This window comes from Octopus sinensis, linkage group LG3 (genome assembly GCF_006345805.1).
Source record: "Octopus sinensis linkage group LG3, ASM634580v1, whole genome shotgun sequence".
NCBI classification, from domain to species: domain Eukaryota; kingdom Metazoa; phylum Mollusca; class Cephalopoda; order Octopoda; family Octopodidae; genus Octopus; species Octopus sinensis.
Window position 1 is genome coordinate 9,117,121 of NC_042999.1, and position 25,000 is coordinate 9,142,120.

The window sequence follows — 25,000 nt, forward strand, 5'->3', positions numbered from 1 at the left end:
TATGTGTTCGTCAAATAGTGAACCGAGTTGCGTCTTTTTCATCAACCTATTTTTAACCATTCGATAAAAAATTATCGATGTATTAATACGAGGCTTAAGTCCTCTGATCAATATGATTGACAAATCCCTTGAAGACAATACCCCCAGCACGTACCTGAGTTCAATGAAACTACAACTACAAATAAAGTAAAATGAATTTATGCATATGTAGTGGCTGTGTGGTAAGTAGCTTGCTAAACAACCACATGGTTCCGGGTTCTGTCCCACTGCGTGGCATCTTGGGCAAGTGTCTTCTGCCATAGCCCCGGTTTGACCAGTGCCTTGTGAGTGGATTTGGCAGACGGAAACTGAAAGAAGCCTGTCCTATATATGTATATATATATATATATATATATATATATATATATATATATATATGCGTGTGTGTGTTTGTGTGTCTGTGTTTGTCCCCCTAGCATTGCTTGACTACCGATGCTGGTGTGTTTATGTCCCCGTCACTTAGCGGTTCGGCAAAAGAGACCGATAGAATAAGTACTGGGCTTACAAAAGAATAAGTCCCGGGGTCGAGTTGCTCGATTAAAGGCGGTGCTCCAGCATGGCCGCAGTCAAATGACTGAAACAAGTAAAAGAGAAAAGAGAGAAAGAGAGTATGCAAAACACACACACACACATTCCTATCTCTATTATTTTGTACTTCGTTCTCCACAGTTTCTTTAATTTCTCTCAAAATCGTCTTTTTCTTTTTCATTCTTTACATATAGAAATGCGCTTGTGCATGTCACATGCATACACATTTACTTGCAAACACATACATACAAACACACATAACCTCACACTCACACCCACATATATATATATATATAGAGAGAGAGAGAGAGAGGAAGATATAGAGTGTTACTCTGGTGCTGTTGGCTTATACAGCTTTATTAAATGTCTACTGGAAAACTAAAGAATGCCAGACTATGATAATGAAGCATTACTGTGTATCCATAGTAACCAGAAAATTGCTAAGCTTCTTGTTTCTATCTGCATTGTCACTAGCATTTGGAATATCTTCTCATTTGTTCGCAGATTTCATGATAACAAAAAAATGAAGAAATCCTTGTTGCTCTCTTTCTTATTAATTACTATTATCACGATTGTATTTCATTTCTTTCGGAATATTAGTCACGTTAAGCTAAAATATACAACAATTGTAATCTTTTTTTTTTTTTTGTCATATTAATCTGCTTCATCTCTCTGTCTCTCTGCCTTTCGTTAATATTGTTATTCGACGTGTTTGTTCGCTCAGAATTGCTTTTTCACTATTTACATCAAACAACAACTGACAGATATAGTGATTTAATTTCATTTTGACAATTACAAGAGAAAACGGTCTATAAAGAGAAGTTCATTAAATATTAATAGAGCAATTCATATCATTTCGCTTACTAAACCCTGCGACACACGAATTCTTATCATAAATTGTAGTCATAATAGTACTTAGCTTTATCAAACTACTTGAAGAGAAAACGTTCTTTAGGTAAATAAGGAAACTCTTCAAGGACTCAAAATGGCATTTGGAAGCAATTTCTTAATTTCGCTTAACACGAAACACATGGAATAAGCATAAATTTTGCATGTCTACCAAGGCTGTTCCTATCAAAGTTAACATTTACAGATGAAGCGTACGTACTCCCAGCAGTTAACAAAGCTAATACAAGGCATTAATAAACGCCATCGAAACACACACCACCATTGAATATAAATTTATAAACGATTTGCGAAGAGTCTATTAACTTATCCAGCCATTTGCAATATTCAGTCACGCGTGACAATTATATTTTCATGAATGTAGAGCGGTGAATTAATGAGTAAATATATTATTATCGGTAAATCATTATTACGCCATCATGCATATGATATAGATTAGATAATGTAAAATATGATGGTTATATATTTTCTGGGGGCGTTTATTACTTACTCTGGAACTAAAATTGTCACTGTTTCAGTTTCCCAAGATTTTAATTCTACATTTGAACACACGTCATTAGTAACAACCATAATGTAATGCCAAAAAATGTTGCTGTTAATAGTCAGCTGACCTATTAGAATAATCAGCTAAATGCATTCAAAGCTACAAGCTTAAGAAGAACATATGTTGGTAATATAGTCTTAAAAATACACAAAGATGGCATCGTCATTGCCGGATTGTCTTTGCGTATAGCTCAGTCTATTCAGAGCTTAGTTACAGATAAACAAAATTATAATGATAATAATAATTTTGGATATGAACCCCTCCCACACACACACACACACACATACATACATATACATATATACATACGTATGTGTGTGGGGGTGTAGAATGTTTGAAATGATGTACAGGCGCAGGAGTGGCTGTGTGGTAAGTAGCTTCCTTATCAACCACATGGTTCCGGGTTCAGTCCCACTGCGTGGCATCTTGGGCAAGTGTCTTCTACTATAGCCTCGGGCCGACCAAAGCCTTGTGAGTGGATTTGGTAGATGGAAACTGAAAGAAGCCCATCGTATATATGTATATATATATATATATATATGTGTGTGTGCGTGTATGTTTGTGTTCGTCCCCTAGCATTGTTTGACAACCGATGCTGGTGTGTTTATGTCCCCGTCACTTAGCGGTTCGGCAAAAAAGACCGATAGAATAAGTACTGGGCTTACAAAAGAAGAAGTCCCGGGGTCGAGTTGCTCGATTAAAGGCGGTGCTCCAGCATGGCCGCAGTCAAATGACTGAAACAAGTAAAAGAGTAGAAAGAGAGAGTAAGATGACTGCCGTTTTGTGATGTTTATATTGAACTTTTTAATATGAAGGCATTGCAAGACGCGAGTGTATATCGAAACCCTAACAATACAATTCAGTTGTACTTTACCTTTTACTTTCTGTCACTTTCGAATATTTCGTTTGTGCATTTCGTTTGCGAGATTCTTGATGTGAACTCATGTGTTGAAACGTATTTTGTTTTATCTCGTGTGGGTCATCCTGCCAATAATAAACTTGTGTACTGATTCTAATGCACACACGTTTACACAAAATATCCTGGAAACCAAAATTCAAAACAGAATATTCTAAATTCTAACCCAAGCTCAGAGGCTGAAAAATATTATGTTCTGCTGTATCAAGATCAGGCTAATAACCCGATCTAGAAGACGTGGTATGGAAATAGTGCGTGTATTTTATTATTGAAATAATACCCTCTTCTCAGGATGCACCAAAAATATTTTCGAATAATTTTACAGCTGGAAGCACTCCGTCGGTAACGACGATGAGGGTTCCGGTTGATCCGAATCAACGGAACAGCCTGCTCGTGAAATTAACGTGTAAGTGGCTGAGCACTCCACAGACACGTGTACCCTTAAGGTAGTTCTCGGGGATATTCAGCGTGACATAGAGAGTGACAAGGTCGGCCCTTTGAAATACAGGTACAACAGAAACAGGAAGTAAGAGTGAGAGAAAGTTGTGGTGAAAGAGTACAGCAGGGATCACTACCATCCCCTGCCGGAGCCTCGTGGAGCTTTAGGTGTTTTCGCTCAATAAACACTCACAACGCCCGGTCTGGGAATCGAAACCGCGATCCTATGGCCGCGTGTCCGCTGCCCTAACCACTGGGCCATTGCGCCTCCACTAGTTTTACAGCACCAAGCTGGTAGAATTATTAGTGTCGGAAAAAATGCTTTGCGACATATGATTCGAATCTTGACGCTGAATTCGAATCAAATTTTGCCTTCCTTCCGGGATTGATAAAATACTACCAGTCATCTACCAGGGTTGATGATATTGATTAGACCCCTAACCTCAATTTAATGACCATGTGCCTAACTTTTAAAAAAAAACACATTATTCAAATAGCTACATGCTTTAAGTTTCGAATGTAGAAATATTTTTATCTTGACTTCTTTGAATCTCCAAAGAATTACTTTAGCATATCAATTAATTAAGTTTAATCACTATATTTAAAACTAACAGGTGAGAGTTATTTAGAAGTAAACCGTAACGATTTTATGCTGGCTGCGGTCTGAGAAAAATGCAATTATTTCCAGTCTTTAACTGAACTAATTGCATACTTTTACCTCTCACCAAAATAATAAAACATGGAAAGTAAAATGTTTAATTTTTATTGTTCCTAATTAAATAATCTTATTTATTTGGTAGTTGTTGTTGTTGTTTAATTATAACTGTATAAGGAATTTTCTGTAGCCGAAGGAAATTGATCTCAATCAGGTCCAATCATATTGGTGTTCTCTCATCAGAACATGCTTTTCTCACAATAGTTATTCCCCGCCAAAGTTGTGGTTTTAATAAAGCAATAAATCTTTTAATATATTGCATATCTTTAACATTCGACCATAAATCTATACACGAGAAGTTAATTAATTAACCATTTTCTATAAGAAAAGTAGAAATCTTTAAAATATTCATGCTTTTAGCATGGACTTCAGTGTTCGTGTGACAGCTGATGTATTATAAATATATGCTAAATCACGCCTTTCCAGCCGAGGTATTATAAAGTTGAAATCATTGAGACAAGCGCATCACATCATAATTTTGATAACATATCTTTGAATTTCAATGTCTTTGGAATACTGCTTTCAAATTTTGGCAGAGGGCCAGTTATTACAGGGAATGGACTAAGACTATTACACCGACACTAGTGATCAACTATTACATATTTTATGAAAACCAAACGAACGAAAAGTAAAGTCGATCTCGGCGGAATTTGAACTCAGAAAATAACGGCAGACGAAATACGGCTACGCATTTCGCCCGGCGTGCTAACGTTTCTGCCAGCTCACCGCCTTGGCCTTATATATCTTTGGAATATTAATCTAAGAATCGGGCGGCCAGCTGGTGGAATCGTTAACAAGCCGGACAGAATGCTTAGCGGCATTGCGTCTGTTTTTACATGTTTTGCTCAAATTCCACCGAGGTCGACAAAATAAGTACCAGTTGAGGGCTGGGGGTAGAATTAATTCGAATTAATTCCTACCTCGAAATTGCTGGCCTTGTACCAAAATTTGAAGCCAGTATTAACCGTGGGAATATTTCTATATACGCATTGAATTCCTGTAACGTCTTCATTATTTAAATCTCATTGGAACTTACCTCTCCTCTGGCTATCTTTTATCGAATTTCTGAAAATAGAACGATGTAATTTACGAAAGATAAAATAACATTTCTATATAGATCGACAAAATATTTGAATTTTGAGTAGTTTTCAAACAATGTTATTTCTATAATCTCAATCCTCTTAATATATATTTTTTCTTTTGTCCACAGGATGTTCCGCTCCGAACCTTATTTGAAAGAAATGTTCAAGGAGTTTCGAAACCTTGTAACAGACGATGAAATGCGCGAAAATGTGGCCCTGGAGAAACATGCCACAATGGTAATGAATTTGCTTGATGAAGCCATCAACAACATCGATAATGTTGACCTTTTGTTGGATTTACTACACAGAGTTGGGAAGAATCATTTGCGATTTGAAGGCTTTGATGTCAGTTACTTTTGGGTGAGTATACCGTCGCCTGCGACATACGACATACGTCTTGCAATGGTGTAACTTTAAAAATATTATCAGGAATAAAGAGAAGACAAACAAAAAAAAGCGTTACTACTTGCTACAAGGAACAAGGAACAACCGATTAATATACGGAATCGGATCTAGAATGGCTTAAAACTATGCAGTTCTTTCTTCCAAGACTGATTCAGCAGTCATCTATGTTCCGTAGCGAAACCTAATATAGAAACAAAAGTTAGCTTCGCTCTCGGTACTCTAGCACTGAGTTAATCACATAATAAATATGTGCATAACTGCTAGGTCAAAACCATATATATACATATATATACATATATATATATATATGTATATATATATATATATATATATATATATATATATAGAGAGAGAGAGAGAGAGAGAGAGAGAGAGAGAGAGCGAGAGAGAGAGAGAGAGAGGGGGAGGGAGAGAGAGATAATATATATATAGTACGTTTAAATATTTTATTGGCTAAACTGGCAAAATGACACTTCCGAAATATAACAATAATATATATATACTTATTCATATATACATATATTTATATATATGTAACATATAGTATACATATCTATACGTATATAGGTGTATATATATATATATATATATATATATATATTATATATATATATATTGACTGTATAGCTATGTATGATTCTTTTGTGTATGCGTTTGTTATCAACTGTGACTGATAACCAGTGTTGGTTTGTTTACGCTATTGTGGTTCGGCAAAAGAGATAAATAGAATATGTGCCAGGCTTACAAAATAACTACTGTGATCGATTTATTCGGCGAGGCCCTTCAAGGCGGTGTTCCATCATGGCCACGATCCAATAACTGAAACATGTAAAAACGAAAATTGTAAGATATGTGCGTGTGTGCATGTGTGTGCATATGTATGTGTGTTTTTGTGTGTGTGTGTGTGTACCGGTGTGCATGTGTGTATTTATATCGCAGTATCGTAATCTGAAGGTCAACTTACCTTAAAGAATCGTGTGTATAATGAATGCACAACGCCAGAAAAGTATTGACGTCCTCCTTAGACAAATATGTACATCATTGATTTTATTCTCATGGTTAATTGTTAAAAATAATAAATATTCCATACATATTAATTTAAAACTGTTTTATAGGTATTGAGGAAAAGTTAATAGTTTACATTTTTCATGCTTGTGTAACCTGTTAAGTCCCAGAGTACTTAAAATTCTGAATATTACGTTTAAAGTTTTACAGATGGTTGAAAATAGGTTAAAATGAAAAAATAATTATTAAAACTCTTTTACTTTAAGTACAAATGGAAATACTTGGTGTCCTATAAACAGGACACTGAGGCAATGTGATATAGCTTTTTTAATGCTCGCATTTAGTGTACTATTTATAGGACAGTGGGACTTAATGGGTTATAAAATATAAGCTCTAATTGTAACTGGATGCAGACAATTCGTCGACAGACAATTCGCCGACAGGCAATTCGCCCATTGGACAATTGGCTGGCTGGACAATAAGTCGACATGCGGAAGTATCGATTATGGAGTTCATCAAAACGGAACGAGGAGGGAGAAAGCTTCTATACAAAGAGTACACCTATATAATTGATAGAACCAGTAAAGAAAAGACTTATGGGAGATGCACAAATCGTAAACTGTGCAGCGCTAAACTGACAACGATTGCTCTTTGCTCTTTTGCTTGTTTCAGTCATTTGACTGCGGCCATGCCGGAGCACCGCCTTTAATCGAGCAAATCGACCCCGGGACTTATTCTTTGTAAGCCCAGTACTTATTCTATCGGTTTCTTTCTGCCGAACCGCTAAGTGACGGGGACGTAAACACACCAGCATCGGTTGTCAAACAATGCTAGGGGGACAAACACCGACACACAAACACACACACACACACATACATATATATACATATTCACGACAGGCTTCTTTCAGTTTCCGTCTACCAAATCCACTCACAAGGCATTGGTCGGCTCGGGGCTATAGCAGAAGACACTTGCCCAAGATGCCACGCAGTGGGACTGAACCCGGAACCATGTGGTTGGTTAGCAAGCTACTTACCACACAGCCACTCCTGCGCCTATTGATGACAAAATTAGCAAAACTCCTTCTGAACCCATACATCCACCTACGCCGATTGAAAATCCCACTGCAAAAGTTAAGGAAAAATTAAAGCAGCGATAAAGAACATTAAAAAAAATTTCTATTTCCAAGACTAACAAAACTTTTTGTGCTTTTTTTTATTTCAGCCTATTGTACGTAATATCTTTTTTAAAAATAAGTTGTTTTATTTGTAAGTTTAAAAAACCTTTTTCGTAATTTGTACCTTGTTTTTAAAAATGTCGAAATATTGCCCTTTCGGCAAATTGTCCAATCGGTCAATTGTCCTGTCTGTAAGTGTCTGCCGGCCAACTGTCTGTCGACGAATTGTCCCTTTACCAATAGTAACAGATTCTTATAGTACTCAACATGCTAAACACATTAGATTTCGCTTCTATACGGGACAAAACACAAGTGACTTAGATTAAATGAAATTATCACAGGGCACCGCGTGTACGTATGAGATTGTCCTTACAATTACAGACATAAACTTAACAGATTTATTCTCTCCCCGCCGCCAACTACTGGTATAATTTATTGTACGAACTCGTTCGCTGCATGCTGTCGTGTACGTTACCATAATTTCATGCAAATTTCTTATTGAATTCACAACACATATCTGCTCATGACTGAGATGGAATACAAACACAATAACTCTTTGTTGATTTACATAATTTTGTTAAAGAATTCCAACAGAAAGCACTTGGATTCGTATAAAACAATTATTCAAAGAATCTTGTACACAAATAAATCTATAATTTCACTTCATATCTTCGATATTCATATGACTGTTTAAGAGAATAGAAAACTGCACAGATCACATGCTGGGTTGTATATATTATATTAACGGATGAAATAAAATCTGTTTTTACTATTGACAAACCATGTTTTGTGAGATTACAAACAGTTCAAAATAGAGAAATGCTCTTTCATCATGTCGGTACAGTTTTCATTGGAAATAATATTTCAGCAACTCGTTTCACATGTATCAAAACATATATTCCTTTAGCTTTTGTACCATTTTCAGGTTGTTAACTCAACTGGGAAATAAATAAAAAAATATTTACTATTGATATGCATGTGATTCGTTAGATTTACAGAAGTGATATTAATATTTGAGTAGTATAACCTATGCAAATAGGAAACACAATCTAGTTCTTCTACATAATGGTCAAATTAATTAAATAGGAACAAAAACTAAAGAAAATATTTCAAAATGGAGGAACTATCGAAAGATAGAGATGCAACTTATGAGGATGGAATGCTTGATAATTCAATCATTAAACAAGATATTGTAAACATTATAATATTTGTAATTATATGTTGCTAAATTGTTTTCAAGATGAAATATTTACAAATGTTCTAAAACATCTAGAATAATATATTAATGTTTAGCATAAGCGCTAGTGGTATTATTTGATAGTTTTGTGAATTCCTCTTTACAAATCACGATTCACTCTAATAATAAGATTTTGGAGAGTATCACTTGATTTTAAGTGCCTTAGTATATAACTCCATAGATTTATAAAAGAATGAAAATACTGTGGTGGAAATACTGTGGGAATTACACGTAACACAAATGAATTAGTAAAGAATTTGGATAAAAGAATTTGGAGATTTTGTTTTGCCTTTTATAATAGAGAGTAATGAACAAATTTGCGATTACCAAATTCATTCAAGATATATCAACTGAATGTATTTAGGTATATATGGTTCGATATGTGTGTGTGTGAGTGTGTGTGTGCGTGTGTGCGTGTGTGCGTGTGTGCGTGCTCACGTGCTTGTGTGTGTTTGTTTGTGTGTATGTATGTATGTATCTATATGTATGTAGAAGTATGTGTGTGTGTGTGACATCCTGATTGGATTTTGTGTTAAGCTCTACCTCCTTACGACGATGTAAACTTTCATTTAATCAAGATAACCTTGGCCTGAAGAGTAGCCAGCGGTATACACCTCGCTCGGATATTTACCACTTCTGAGGTTCCGCTCGCTTTGAAACATATGTAACCTGGATCTTATCTACACCATTCCTTAACTCTTGTATTACTATTCACACACCCGGCAACCCTGGTTGCCTACCGGGAAATATAAAGGAACTTTTCTTCAATCTATCGTAGTTCGATATCAAATAAATTCCTCAGCCTTCCGTCTCAACAAAACACTATTTTCCCTGAAAGTCTTTTTTATATTTTCGTATTGCTTCAGTCTAACTTTCTGCCTACACCTCGATCCATGGATCATATATATATATATATATATATATATATATAATATATATATATATATATATATATATATATATAGGGAGAGTTTACGAAAAATCAAAATACAAAGGCAGGTTGTGTACAAAAGAAACAAATGTTTTAGTATAACGCTCAGGAATAGAAAAAGTCTTTTACGTTTCGAGCCTACGCTCTTCTACATAAAGGTACACAGAAAAAACAAGGGAGAAACAAGGAGAGAAAAAAATGTGTGTAGTGGCTAACGATCTAAGAACGTAGATGGATTAAAGAGACACTACAACTGTTTCAAACACATTTTTATTGATGACTCGTTCGATTATATCACGAAAATACCCTATACATCCATACATGCATGTATGGATGTATTTGTATGTAGTATATAACACTCATGTGTTATAATCAAACAATTCCTGATACGCTGAATGTTAAAATACCTTGATTCAAACGAATACAACAATAAATTCATGATTATGTGTGTGTGTGTGCGCATGTTTTTTTAACTAAACGTGGGTTCTTAGCGATTTTTTCCTCCTTCTTTTTCTTTTGGACTTTCCTATGTCTCCTGTTTCCGAAGTCGAGCTTAGCTCGAAATGTTAAACAACCACTCTTTCTTTCCTTCTCTCATCGTCTTATTAATACTTTGCATGTACCATGTCCTCGCGTTGTTGTTTTCTTTTTGTTGTCTTTTTTCTCCGTTTTCTTTATATCAATTATATATATATATATATATATAATTGGCTGTGTGGTAAGTAGGAGTGGCTGTGTGGTAAGTAACTTGCTTACCAACCACATGGTTCCGGGTTCAGTCCCACTGCGTGACACCTTGGGCAAGTGTCTTCTACTATAGCCTCGGGCCGACCAAAGTCTTGTGAGTGGATTTGGTAGACGGAAACTGAAAGAATCCCGTCGTATATATGTATATATATATGTTTGTGCGTGTGTGTTTGTGTGTCTGTGTTTGTCCCCCTAGCATTGCTTGACAACCGATACTGGTGTGTTTATGTCCCTGTCACTTAGTGGTTCGGCAAAAGAGACCGATAGAATAAGTACTGGACTTACAAAGAATAAGTCCCGGGGTCGAGTTGCTCGACTAAAGGCGGTGCTCCAGCATGGCCGCAGTCAAATGACTGAAACAAGTAAAAGAGTAATAGAGAGAGTATATATCAAAACACAAAGAGAAAACAACGCCAGGACGTGGAACAAGTATAGTGTTATTTGACACACACACACACACACACACACACATATATATATATATTATATATATATAGATACATATACATATACATATAGATTGACAGATATATAGATAGATAGTCAGACAGACAGACAGGCAGACAGGCAGATAGACTGACAAACAGGAAGACAGAGACAGATAGACAGACACACAGATAGATAAATAGATAGATAGATAGATAGATAGATAGGTAGATAGATAGATAGATAGATAGATAGATAGATAGATAGATAGATAGATAGATAGATAGATAGATAGATATACAAGTAATGCTAGAAAGAGGAGTTAAAACCCTCCAAAGCCACGCATCTCTCAGTGTATGTAAACAGACATGCAGAATGCATCAAATATACTAAAAACAAAACAATCGTCCCCATTTGTGAAACTACAAAGAGGAGGGTAGATCTGCCAGCTTCAATTGATTTCGCTTTCTGTTCCGGATGGCACTTAAAGCTCATCAGCTAGGCTTTCTACATAAACTATTTCTAAGAATAGATTTACCATTTCATGCGAGTCTGTTCAGCTAGGCCTCGTAACTTCCCAACGAACATAAACGAACAAGTATAAATTCAAAATTCAAATAAATTATCATTATCTTTAGAAAATCTTCTAATTATATATATATATATATATTATATATATATATATATATATATATATATATATATATATATATATATATAATATATATATATATATATGTTGATAATTAGAGTATATATATATATATACTCTAATTATCAACATGTATCTGTTTGACAATACATTATATGTTTCTGACAGCTTCAGTTCTTTATCCATTAAATCGCTATCTCTATATCTGATGGCAGCTATGTTGTTTAAATTCATGCATAGCATTCAACGAGCAACCATTAGCACGGCAATTATCGTAGATTTGTATATGAGTATAAATATTAATGCAAAAGAGAAAGATCCGCGTGAACAGCTACCACATAGAAAAATGATTGGAAAAAACCAAAGCCGAATAAACGGCATATAAATTCTTGTATAATGTCTCCTTCGTCGAAAATAGATGTCGTCTCTCTATTTTATCGTATATGAGTTTAGAATAGACTATTTTATCGAAACTTCTCTTAATTCCGTTTTATAAAGGTCTTAAATTGGATTTCGGCTATTCTTTCCTCAGCTGGCATTGAAAACGTTTTTGTTAACATCATACGGTTTGTTTGTTGGTTGAGCTACTTAAATTGCGCTGAACATGCTAGACTTGTGTCAGTTAAGAGAGAGAAAAAAGTATATAAACCAAAATAGGCATTTAAAATAAAATAATGATATCGACTTAACCATTTGTCAAAAGCTTATAAAACATATGCCATTAATAAAACGCATCTAACATTACAGTAATATAATTTTAGTGCAAAAGTTAAATTCAGACATAAACGTTTGTGCGATTTTATCAACGGATGAGTTCATATGTTTTATCAAGTGATCCTTCCGTGGTTAGACGTGCCTGGCCTATCTTTGTGTTATAAATTCTACATGCTTATTAGACAAAACTTGAAATTCTCTCATATAGAATTAAATAATTTATTTTACTCAATGTTTTATAATAAATCACTATAAACTTTAATAATTTACGAGGTTATAAATTATATGATTAAATCTTAAACTTATGCCTGATAGTAAAGGCAATCTCAAGATATTTAGATTTTCGAGAACTCCATTTACTTTTAGCTTTTTATGTATTTTCTATTATTTATTACTTGTCATAATATTCCCCATATAAATTGGAATATATTTTGAATGTTTCAATATAGCAAAAATTTACAGAGCAAATACAATTTTATGATAATAGATATTCTTAATTTAAATCTTTTATTTGCAATGGGTCTCTGTTATGCATTTTTGTAAATTATAAGTGATAAACTTCATCACTGACGCAACCGGGATATCGATTTTCAATATTGTCAGGAAGTTACAAATGGTAGTAAATTCTTCTGTATTTGAACCGTTTAGATTCATGACAGGAAATCATTTAACATAGTTTATTAAACGTGTCTTATGTACTACAGTAGCACTAACATATCCTCTTCTATTTTGAATTTCAGAAAATTATGGCTAAAAATAAATTATGAGGTGATTTTATCAAATACTTTGGACAATGCTTTTCTATCATAATAAAATAGCCATCAGTGCTGGAATCTGTGAAGAAATTTCCCCCTTAAATATATGAGAATTTGAATGTATTGTTCGTAGGAGGTGGCTACTTTTCATATAAAGATTTGAGGATGTTTTAGTTTATTGTATTTAAATATATAAAATAAATAATGTTTTCTAATTTCATCATCATGTATCAAATTCGTAGCGATGAGGTATGGTTTACAGTTGAGTCAATTTCCAGTTTATAACTGATATTTAAGTTACCGGAATAAGCATATAACTGATTTATACATATTTCGAATATATATCGCTGCTACTATGCAAAAGTGTCGTAAGTCCAAACCGTTGCTTCTTCAGAAAACGAAAAAAATAGTTTCACCATTCCATTTCTTTTTACATTAGCAACAGTTTCAGCTTAACAAAATACTTTGTTGGGTGGATAAAATCGTAACTCCATGCATGTATGATATTTCGAGTCAGAAATATTTTTGCAAAACATCGTATGTAGATCTTACGGGATTTGTGACAGATGCTAAACCGTTGTACCACACTTTGGCAATTTTCATAATCTTGGCATCTGAAGCAGCTGGAGATACGATTGTTTGAACAAAAGAACCTGCTATTGCAAGCAAAACTAAATATGGAAAACCAAAACGCACTTGACCAAATTTGGACATAGGAGAGTTTAACATAATAGCAACGATATATTTGGGGAGGGGAAAAGTTATGGGTTAAGGTCGAAGTATTAAAGAATTCTTCAAAGCAGTCTTGAAATATGCAATTTATTCAGTTTCTGTCCAAGAAAAGGATAAATATTCGAATCTGAATTGATGTTTGAGAAGTTGCTTTATGACCCATCCTATTTAAATAATACGTGAGAACTATCAGTTTTATTATAATGATAGAGGTTGTAGGACTGTTGTATCTATATCGGTATGTGCTTGGAGATTTGGGTGTATGTGTGTGCGGTCGTGTCGTATTCGAATGCTGTATACATGCTTACATTATGCATGTATATATACATACATACACATATATATATATATATTCATATATATAATATATATATATATATATATATATATATAATATATATATATATATATATACATATATATATACATATGTGTACATATATATATATATATGTACACATATATGTATATATTTATATGTATATATATATATGTATATATTTATATGTATATATATATATGTATATATATATATATACATATATGTGTACATTTATATATATATCTACACATATATGTATATATTATATATATATATATATATATATATACATATATGTGTACATATATATATATATATATATGTATATATGTAGGTCCCGGGTTGATTCGGGGTTAACCACAGTAAATAAGGTACTCAATACATAGCAGAGTAAAATTAATTTCTTCTATATATATGTATATATATATATAAATATACATTATATATATATATTATATATAGAGAGAGAGAGAGAAAGATGTATATACATACATATATATATATATATATATATATATATGTTAGAAGAAATGAGGTAATCATTATATATATATATATATTAGAAGAAATGAGGTATATATATATATATATATGATCATATATAATTCCATCATCTTACTATCAGGAACTGAATTCATTAGTTTCTGTAGCTTAACACTTAAAGTGTCCGTGAGCTGTAAATATTAATTCCGTTGCTAACACGTCACCTTCTCTTTGCTTTAATTTAGGATATTGTTAAGGGCGGTGCTCGAGCATGGCCGCAGTCAAAGGACTAAGAATGAAAGACTAAAAGTATACAATCTACCACATTTAACTAATTAATAAGCTTAGATAACTTTGGTGATTTTACATTCTGGTTAATGTAACTTCTCTGTGTACAGCTTTGTAGATGAAATATGTGGAGGCGCAATGGCCCAGTGGTTAGGGCAGCCGACTCGCGGTCATAGGATCGCGGTTTCGACTCCCAGACCGGGCGTTGTGAGTGTTTATTGAGCGAAAATACCTAAAGCTCCACGAGGCTCCGGCAGGGGATGGTGGTGATCCCTGCTGTACTCTTTCACCACAACTTTCTCTCACTCTTACTTCCTGTTTCTGTTGTACCTGTATTTCAAGGGGCCGGCCTTGTCACTCTCTGTGTCACGCTGAATATCCCCGAGAACTACGTTAAGGGTACACGTGTCTGTGGAGTGCTCAGCCACTTACACGTTAATTTCACGAGCAGGCTGTTCCGTTGATCGGATCAACCGGAACCCTCGTCGTCGTAACCGACGGAGTGCTTCAGAGTTAGATGAAATATAAATACCATCTCGATTATTCCTCACAAAATATAAATGAATTAATTAATGAATTTTCTGGGAGCCAACCAGAATGATGCTATAATGATGTGTGCTATATGGCAGTCACATTCAGAATAGAAATTAATACAATGCATGAACACTGATGTGTTGAGTGATCATAAATTATAACAATGTAATTTGATATAAGAACCAAAGATCGTATCCTGCATTCTAATAAGTTGTCATGTTATTAGAAACACATTACTCTTGAATTTTGCTTCGGTCTACAGCCAAATTTTAAGACAAACTGAAAATAAGGATATTGTCTCAGAATATTTCATAAAAATCGCTAAACTAAAAACAGCAAAAAATCGTAAAAATTTGTATTTTGACAGTTAAAAACTGCTTTATTTTAATGCAAAACATTTCTCCCAATTTCAGTAAAATATGAGCAAAAATGCAAAAATGGAGCAGTAAATATATAAATTATCGAAATATGACGTTTTGTAATCATGATTTTTAATAGCTTTTGTTCAGATTTTGTTTTATAAATTTCATGTGTTTCAGTGATGTTTGACACACTCCATGAATTCACAAATAAAATATTTTTTTATTTCGCTGTAAAATATGGCCGACAACGTCCATAATTACATTAAATGCTTCTGTTATTTATGATTACAATATAGTTTGTTGTAGCATAGAAACTCTCTACCTCACGTCTGTTGTGGAAACAACGTTAGATGCAATAATCAACATAACTGCGGTTTATGTCCCATATACTGAAATAATTTAAGTAAATATGACACACAAAAATACGAAACAGAACTGTTCTCATGGGAGTTTTAATTTGATTGTTATGCAGAAGTGTGCTATACTAAACAAATATTGAAGGCGGAAAGATGGCAGAACCGTTAGCACGCCGGGCGAAATGCGTAGCCGTATTTCATCTGCTGTTACGTTCTGAGTTCAAATTCCGCCGAGGTCGACTTTGCCTTTCATCCTTTCGGGGTCGATTAAATTAAGTACCAGTTACGCACTGGGGTCGATGTAATCGACTTAATCCGTTTGTCTGTCCTTGTTTGTCCTCTCTGTGTTTAGCCCCTTGTGAGTAGTAAAGAAATATATATCAAACAAATATAATCTTTATCCAACTCAATCAATTATAATAATCTTTATAGTAAACATTTACAGAGAACTTGGAACACTTTAATCAACAAAATGCAATTTTTTAGTTTGTAAACAATAATAAAAAATAGTAATAATGTGTTTTGAATGGCACAACAATGCACTGTAATAACAACTCATTTTTTAGTTGTTTCTAATAGTTTACAAAAGATAGGTTTAGTCCTAGAAATTAGGAAATTTCGAACAACACAAAAGATTAAACATTTTTATCGATTCTTTTTCCTTTTGTTATCTTCTGTTTGCATCTCTTTAATTTTTCTTATTATTCATGTATTTTGGTAAAGATTAGTACCTGTCCAAACCCCAGCTTCACACGCAGATATCTAAAAACCGTTACTGGAATGGTGAATCCCAAAATCTTAAATCCCCGTGAGGCACTTGTAGCAACAATTATTTTCATCTGTTTCGTCAGTAGACAACTTTGTTTTTCATGTTACAGGTATTTGTATGCAAATTGTAAAAGTAAATGTTAGGCTGGGAAAGGTTGTTTCCGAATTTATCGCCAGTTACCTCCCCTCCCCTCCATTCAGTCTGCGCTTCTTTCGTATGGCTCTTTTGTGCACCTTTCTTCGCTACTCTTCTGCCTTCTTAATTTTCCAACATAAAGAAACATCGTTTAATTTTAGGAAAATAGATGCTATCAGGTTTTCCACGCGTTAGGAAGTTATCTTGATAGGAATATACACAGACGGGTGAAAAGTAATTATCAAAACAACAGACGACGACGATGACGACGACGGTGAAGATGCTTTCTTTAAATTCTCACCATAAAGATACGAAGGGGAGAATTTTTTTTCTTTTAAATCGTAAGTTTGGGCATTAAACTCAGAAAAACCGAAAGGAGAGAACCATGAAAGGCAAATATAGATTAAAGGAAAACGGCGGTGATGAAGTGCGTTTCTTATATAGAAGCCTATCTATCTAGGATCAGATATCCAAGATTAGCCCATACTCCAAGGCTAAGTATCATCACAACTGCCCTCCTCAGACTTACAAGATTCTTCTTACAATGCTTCCACTTATTCTTGCGTTTTTACCATTTTTCTCACACTCATTTTTCAATAAATTCTGTTGAGGACAGCACTTCCCACTTCACCGTCCCTTCTTTCAAAATATCGTTGAGGTCTCTAACAATGAGCAAGACAAAAGCTCCAAAACCTTTCATCATATTACTAATTCATTTGTGATACGAATAATTCCCACAGTATTTCCATAACAGCAAGACCTTGAGCTTTCCCGAGAACCTCATAACATTTCTCAATCACCTGCCTTCTGTAGCTTGCACTCTTGTTTCTCAACTAGTAGAATACAGTGAGCGCCACCTAGCGATATTCTACGTGTCAGGCCTACTCTCTTGGTTTTTGCTTGAGCTATGACTGCAGTTTGGCAAACAATATGATGTACGAAAAGATATACGTGTCAAACGGCATCTGCACTCTAGAAATCTGTGAAGGCGGTACAGTATTAGCGCAAGCTTCCTTATCATCTTGTGGTTAAAGTTTACATACAGAGAGTGCTGTCAGCCGATGGTTTGACCAATGAAATGTGACCTTTCTACAAGAGATTGAAAAGTAGACTCTCCAATTTGAACAGACGGAAATCAGAGCCAGGCATAACGTTCATGCGGTCAACGATAACGGAAACCGTGGAGAAATCCACCGCTTCTGTCTGACCTTTCGGAGACTGTGGGCTCTCGGCAAAATTTTGGTTAAGACTGGCTACATTGCACCTCACATCTTCTCACTCTGACGGATGACTGAAATTTCTGGAAGATTTAAAACACAATATACTCTTTTTACAAAATAAATTACAGTGGTATAGAATTAGCGAAAGTGTTTATTTTTTTAAATATCGCGTTTAGAAACTTTCTAAAAGAATTCTGAAAGGCAATACGCAGTAACAACACTGAAGCTGTTAAGATACCCTCTGAAGACCCGTTAGAAATAATTTGGAAGATATGTATAAGGAAAGAAATATCTACTGAGAAGGATACGGATAAATTTATCCATATCCAGTGTTGATGGCATGCTATTGTGTCATGCGTAAGTTGTATCTGCTTTCCCACCCGGGGTGGATTTATATATCAAATCCAGACATAGTTTTCTCTACCTATATGCACCATTGCTTTCTACAAGAAGCACAACATCTGAAATTTTGGTAGAGGAGGCTTTTCGATTTCATCGACCCCAGTGCGCATCTGGTGCTTATCTGGTACTTATTTTATCTACCCCAAAAGGCTGAAATGTACAACCGGCCTCGGCGGAATTCAAACTCAGAAAGTAAAACCGGAAGAAATGCCGTTAAATATTTTGTCCGGTATGCTAACGCTTTTGCTAACTCCCCCCTCTGTATGGCGAATCACGTTCAAGAAATATTCATGGAATAAAAATGGTGATGAATTTTATGCTTGTTCATAACTTGCTATCGGTGTATATGTGACTGCCGCTTCTTTAGATTCCGCTTCAGTAAACTGGATTTAGAAGAATGTTGCTGTTGTGAATATGATTGGTTAGCAACTATTTTTATCATATTCAACAAGGATATTTTACAAGACTTTGAGTGATTTGGAAATTTAGTAGACAATCTTCCTGACTGTTTTTTTTTCTATGGTTCCCTGACATCCAATAGTTTTAGACCATCTTTTACTGAAGGGACATTCGCTTGTTCGGTGACATACTTATTGCAGTATTTTTTTCGTATATTTCTCTAGCTGTATTTGTCTAATTCTGTCAGATTTAAAACCGATTCTACAGAAAGATATGAAATGGCTGAAGTTGTTAATCTGTTAATGACATAGGCAATGTCCTTACACATAGGAAGAGCTTTGAATATGTTTCCTGTTGGACTCCTCAACTACACAAAATAATTTCGTCTCATTTTCTCTCAACAAAATATTATGAAACAGATTCTCCCGCCTTTTATATCGTTATTTTTCGTTCCTAGGTTGTGACTCATTTTGCACAACATTGAAAGCATTTTCGTCAGAGAAAATGATTTCACATTTATTTTTCGAGCTTCATAATAATAATAATAAGGATAAGAATAATAATAATAATAATAATAATAATAATAATAATAATAATGATGATGATGATGATGATGATGATGATGATAGGGCCTCTTAAATGATTGGAAGTGTTGACATGTACATCGTATTGTCTTGGTATAAAAGATGGGCTACAGCAAATATTCTGCACAATGCCGCAGATTTGCTTGTCAGTTGTTTGACCTTAACTAGTTGACCATATCCCTTAGTGGCTGACAATATGTGCATCTCTGATCACGAGTAGAAGTAGTGGGGGAGCATCATAGCCGTGTGTTGAGAGGGATTCTTTGGGGTTTAAATAATTCACCTTTGGAAACATGGGTTTTTCGTTCAACATCCTTAAACAATCCTTATTCAGGATCTTTTTAAGCGGGGTGGTCTACTCAACCTGAAGAAAATTCTTACTGGGCCCCACCTGCAAAGTCATGCGCTGTTTACCTTAATATGAGATCACCATGTCGCGTACATATGGTCCTGATGCATGTGCCTGGTGTACCCTTATCAGACGGGTAGTCGTGATGAGGATACTAGGCTTCGTATATTTTACCCCAGTGTCACTTCGATGGCATGCGCTGCTTTCTGACGCAATAATAATAATAATAATAATAATAATAATAATAATATAATAATAATAAAGATGGTTTCTGATTTTGACCCAGGGTTAGCCATTTAGAGGGCAGGGTAGGTGGTCGATAATAAGGATTAACCCCTCCCTTCCAATTTACTTGGGCCTATATCTTCTTACTGTCAAAAATGTTCGCTTTAGTTTCACCAGTTTTAGAATGGTAGCAAACCAAAATGGAATTACTAGTTAGTTAGTTAGTTAATTTGGCTCAAAAGCAAATAGCAAGGCCATGTAGGGGGACATGGAGTTAAGTACAGGGTGGTGTTCATGTAAAGAGTTCAGGCCACTTGAGGTCAAGGGAGGCTTTGAACAAAGCGGTCGTCGGCATCTTCACCATCTCGTCTGGCAGCTTGTTCCACGGATCCGCAACCCGGACGGAGAAAGCTCCTCTCCTTCGATTGAGATGAAATCGTCGCAGGTAGAGCTTTTCGGAATGACCCCGCAGCCGACGCTCTGGAGCAGGAGTGAAGAACAGCTCTTTCGAGAGGTTACACTTTCCGCTTATGATGTTGTGGGCGAGAATGAGATCACCACGGCGGCGGCGTTTTTCAAGAGAATAAAGGTCGAGCGTCCTCAGCCTTTCTTCGTAGGACAAATTTTTGAGGCCATGAACCATGCGGGTAGCCAGCTTCTGGACTCTTTCGAGATGCTGTATGTCTTTGAGGAGATAAGGAGAAGAGGCTTGAATCCCGTACTCCAATATGGGTCTCACCAGCGTGACATAGAGTGGTAGGAATATGGCTGCTGTGAGCATTCCGAATGACCGTCGAATCAAGAACAGAATTCCGCGTGCTTTGTTGGCAGCATGGACGCACTGGACCGAAGGCGAAAAGGAGGAATCCCCCAAGATACCCAGGTCCTTTACCTGATCGGTCCTCTCCAGCAGCAGACGACCCGGCTCGAACTCAAGTTGAGTTGCAGGAGGAGAGCCAACAGGCAGATGACAGCACTTTGTCACGTTCAGACACAGGTCCCATTTGTTAGACTACTTCCAAATTTGATGGAGGCATCGACGAAGATCCTCTATATCACCGCGAGGAGCGACCAGTTTGATATCGTCGGCAAATAGAAAGGTGTGTTGCGTGAGGTCGTTGGGCAAGTCATTTATGAAGACTAGAACATAGAGAGAAAATTCCTCTAAGATAATTGATATCCCTGTGATGATATGGGCGTTGAAATTTTAATTTAGGAAAATGAATTAAATATGGATTCATTTGGAATTTTTCTCTGCCGTACATTTAGTTACTAACAGGAATGAAAACAAACATTTTTAAAAGATACCTTGTGTAAAAAACGCAAAGAGAAACAAGCCCGACATTCTGGTCAATCAAAATTGGATAAATATAGAATGTAATGGCGAGTTTGACCTTTACGTCTCCTCTAACAATTGCGGACATGTTTTTATTTTGTTGGACCACGTCAGTCAAGTATTGTCAGCAGTTACTGCAAATCTGAACTGACAACGGAAATATTAGAGGAGGGTCGTCGATGAAAAGAGATTGGCGATGTAAATTAAAAGAATGTCTTGTGAAAATTCTCGGAAACAAATGCGTCATGAATATTTATAATATTAAATTGGACGCTGTTCTTGCTGGTGAGAGCTATAATTTTAAGTAACTAATTCTAGGAAAAACAAAAAGGCTGATGAGGGATAAAACTCTGAAATTTTAATTAAGGAAAATGGATTAAATATGAATTGAGTTGGAGCTGTTTTCTGCCATGCTCTGTTGCATTCTAATACAAATACATTTTTAATTGTTCTTTCTTTTGCGTTTTTGGTTCTTTTCGGGAATAAATATTCAGAAGCACTTTGTAATCATATCATATTTATAGGTGCGATTACTTTATCATCATCATCGTCATCGTCACCATCATCATCATCACCATCATCATTATCATCGTCGTCGTCGTCGTCATCTTCATCATCATCATCATCATCATCATCATCATCATCATCATCGGCACCATCTTTAATACTCTAACCCAATGGTTCCCAACCTGTAATCCGCAAAGTTAGAACTGGAGGTCCGTGAACAAAATTCAAAATTTCATATATATATATATATATATATATATATATATATATATATGTGTGTGTGTGTGTGTGTGTGTGTGTGTGTGTGTGTGTGTTGTGTGTGTGTGTGTGTGTGTGTGTGTGTGTGTGTGTGTGTGTGTGTATATACGTAAGGATAAGCATCTTCCTTTTTACTCTAAGCACAGGGCCCGAAAATTTGGAGGAGGGAGCCATTCGATTAGATCGACTCCAATACGCAACTTGTACTTAATTTATCGACCCCGAAAGGATGAAAGGCAAAGTCGACCTCGGCTGAATTTGATAAAGATAAGCGTATTAAAAGGGGTCCGTGGGAAATCTCATTTCAATAAAACGGTTGGGAACCATTGCTCTAACCAATTCCAGCAGCTGCCTCTTAGTTATTCTCATTGTTAAGCACATTTTCGTTACTCTCTGTCTCTCCCGTTCTCTCTCTTTTTTCTCCCCTCTCCTTTTCTCTCCTCTTGTCTCTCTCTCTTCCCCCCTCTCTCAATAGATTTAGAGCTTTAGTAAACATTATTATATTTCCCCGTGCACATAATCCCTAATCAACAGAGAAAACTTAGTTTATTTGTTCAATTTAAACTTGCCAATCCAATTCTCATGTTTTGCTTCCAGAAGATTCTTAATATTTCTTTCTATCTTCCTTTTCCAGGTTACTTTTTTTCTTTTTCCTGGTAATTCTTTAAAGTTTAGTTTGTTTTTTATTGTTCATATTCCTTATTTAATTGAAATTCCAAACAATCCTGACCAGGAGCATTGACATTTATTCACCGAATGGATGCAGAATTCTAACGATTTTTTTTTTTGTAACATTTTCCTGAAACATTTCAAGATTGCAAAGAATGATGTAACAACATTGGAAACTTACATTAGAAAACCATTTCTGTTATTCACATCGATGCCATTTTTTCAAATAGATATGAATTAAATTTCAATGATTTGCATATTTCTTGTCAATATATTCTGCCTGATTCGAACAGGAATATGCTGATTGTTCATTATTTACAAAACTATTGAAAAGGTTGCAAGATGCAACAAAAGTTTTAGGAAAATAAAAAAAAATAAGAAAAAAGTGGAAATTATACCGGTGAGTGTGTTACATTATAAGGCACAAAAAGAAAATGACTCCCCCCAGACACAACAGAATAAGCTTCAACACACGAACTCATATAAAGAATCTAGCAAACCAAATCCCCAAACAAAACATTATTTACAATATTTACATTATTTACATTTGACAGATATTTGTCCTCATCTTGTTTGTTGTTAACACAACGTTTCGGTTGATATACCCTCCAGCCTCCATCAGGTATCTAGGGGAAATTTCGAACCTTAGCAATGAGAACCAAGGTTCGAAATTTTCCCAAGACACCTGATGAAGGTTGGGGTATATATCAGCCGAAACGTTGTGTAAACAACAAACAAGATGAGGGCAAGTATCCGTCAAATATAAATAATGTAAATAACGTACATAATTCCTCATCTCTTAGATAAAGAAATACTGATCGTTGTTGTATTTCGTCACCGGAGAACAGCTTCTATTTTCACGACGAATATATGGTCATAATACATTCCATTTGTTAGTACAAGGGACTTTAGAACATTTTGTGTTTCAGCATCATTAGGTCCCGTCAACCAGAAGCAATCCCGGCAAATGAATTAACAAGGGCTGAAATTATTGTTTATAACTTTAGCGAAGAAATGTAGCTGTGTGGTAAGAAGCTTCAATCCTAACCACATGGTTCTGGGTTCAGTCTCACTGTGTGGTACCTTGGGCAAGTGTCTTCTACTATAACCTCGGGCTGACCAAAGCCTTGTGAGTGGATTTGGTAGACGGAAACTGAGATAAACCCGTCCCACACACACGTGTGTATGTGTGTGTTTGTGTGTGTGTGTGTGGTAAGACCATAGCGGATCTATTTCTTGCATAAGGGTTGTCCACATAGTGGTCATCCCTCTCATATGTATATAATACAATTTACTGAACCATCGGATTTTAATATGCTAGACCACTGTTGTTAAATTGACGTTAATTGAATTAATATCCAATTTCTCACCCTCATTTTATATATATATATATATATAGTTGTGTGTGCGAGTGTTTGTCCACCTCCACATCATCGCTTCCCTACCAATGCCGGTGTGTTTATGTCACCGTAGCCTAGCGGTTCGGCAAATGAGGCCGATAGAATAAGTACTAGGCTTACAAAGAATAACTCTTGGGGTCGATTTGTTCGAATAACGGCTGTACTCCAGCATGGCCGCAGTGAAATGACTGAAACAAGTAAAAGAATAAAACAAAAACCTCTTTCGTGTCTCATCCTCAACCAAATTCGCAGACATGATTCCAATACCATTTTCTGCTCTTTCATATTCATTCACCATTTATGCCTCTGGCGAATATATTCCGATAACACGATATCATGTTTTTTTGTTGAATGAATGTTTACTTTCTAAAAATTTCAATAGTGTACTCATAAGTTAAGCCGGAAAATACCGAAAGGCTTGATTTTATTTTAATTAAATACCAAATTTAAATA

At 35.3% G+C, this 25,000-nt stretch overlaps 1 protein-coding gene across 1 annotated transcript in view; it reads left to right on the top strand.

Annotated features, from left to right (window-relative positions):
• The window catches only part of LOC115209741 (neuroglobin-like), a 147,074-nt gene that overhangs the window by 108,938 nt on the left and 13,136 nt on the right, over positions 1-25,000 (top strand). Inside the window, exon 2 of the mRNA XM_029778248.2 lies at positions 5,297-5,528. Coding sequence (XP_029634108.1) covers positions 5,297-5,528 — 232 coding nt within the window. The remainder of the gene's footprint in view (positions 1-5,296; positions 5,529-25,000) is intronic.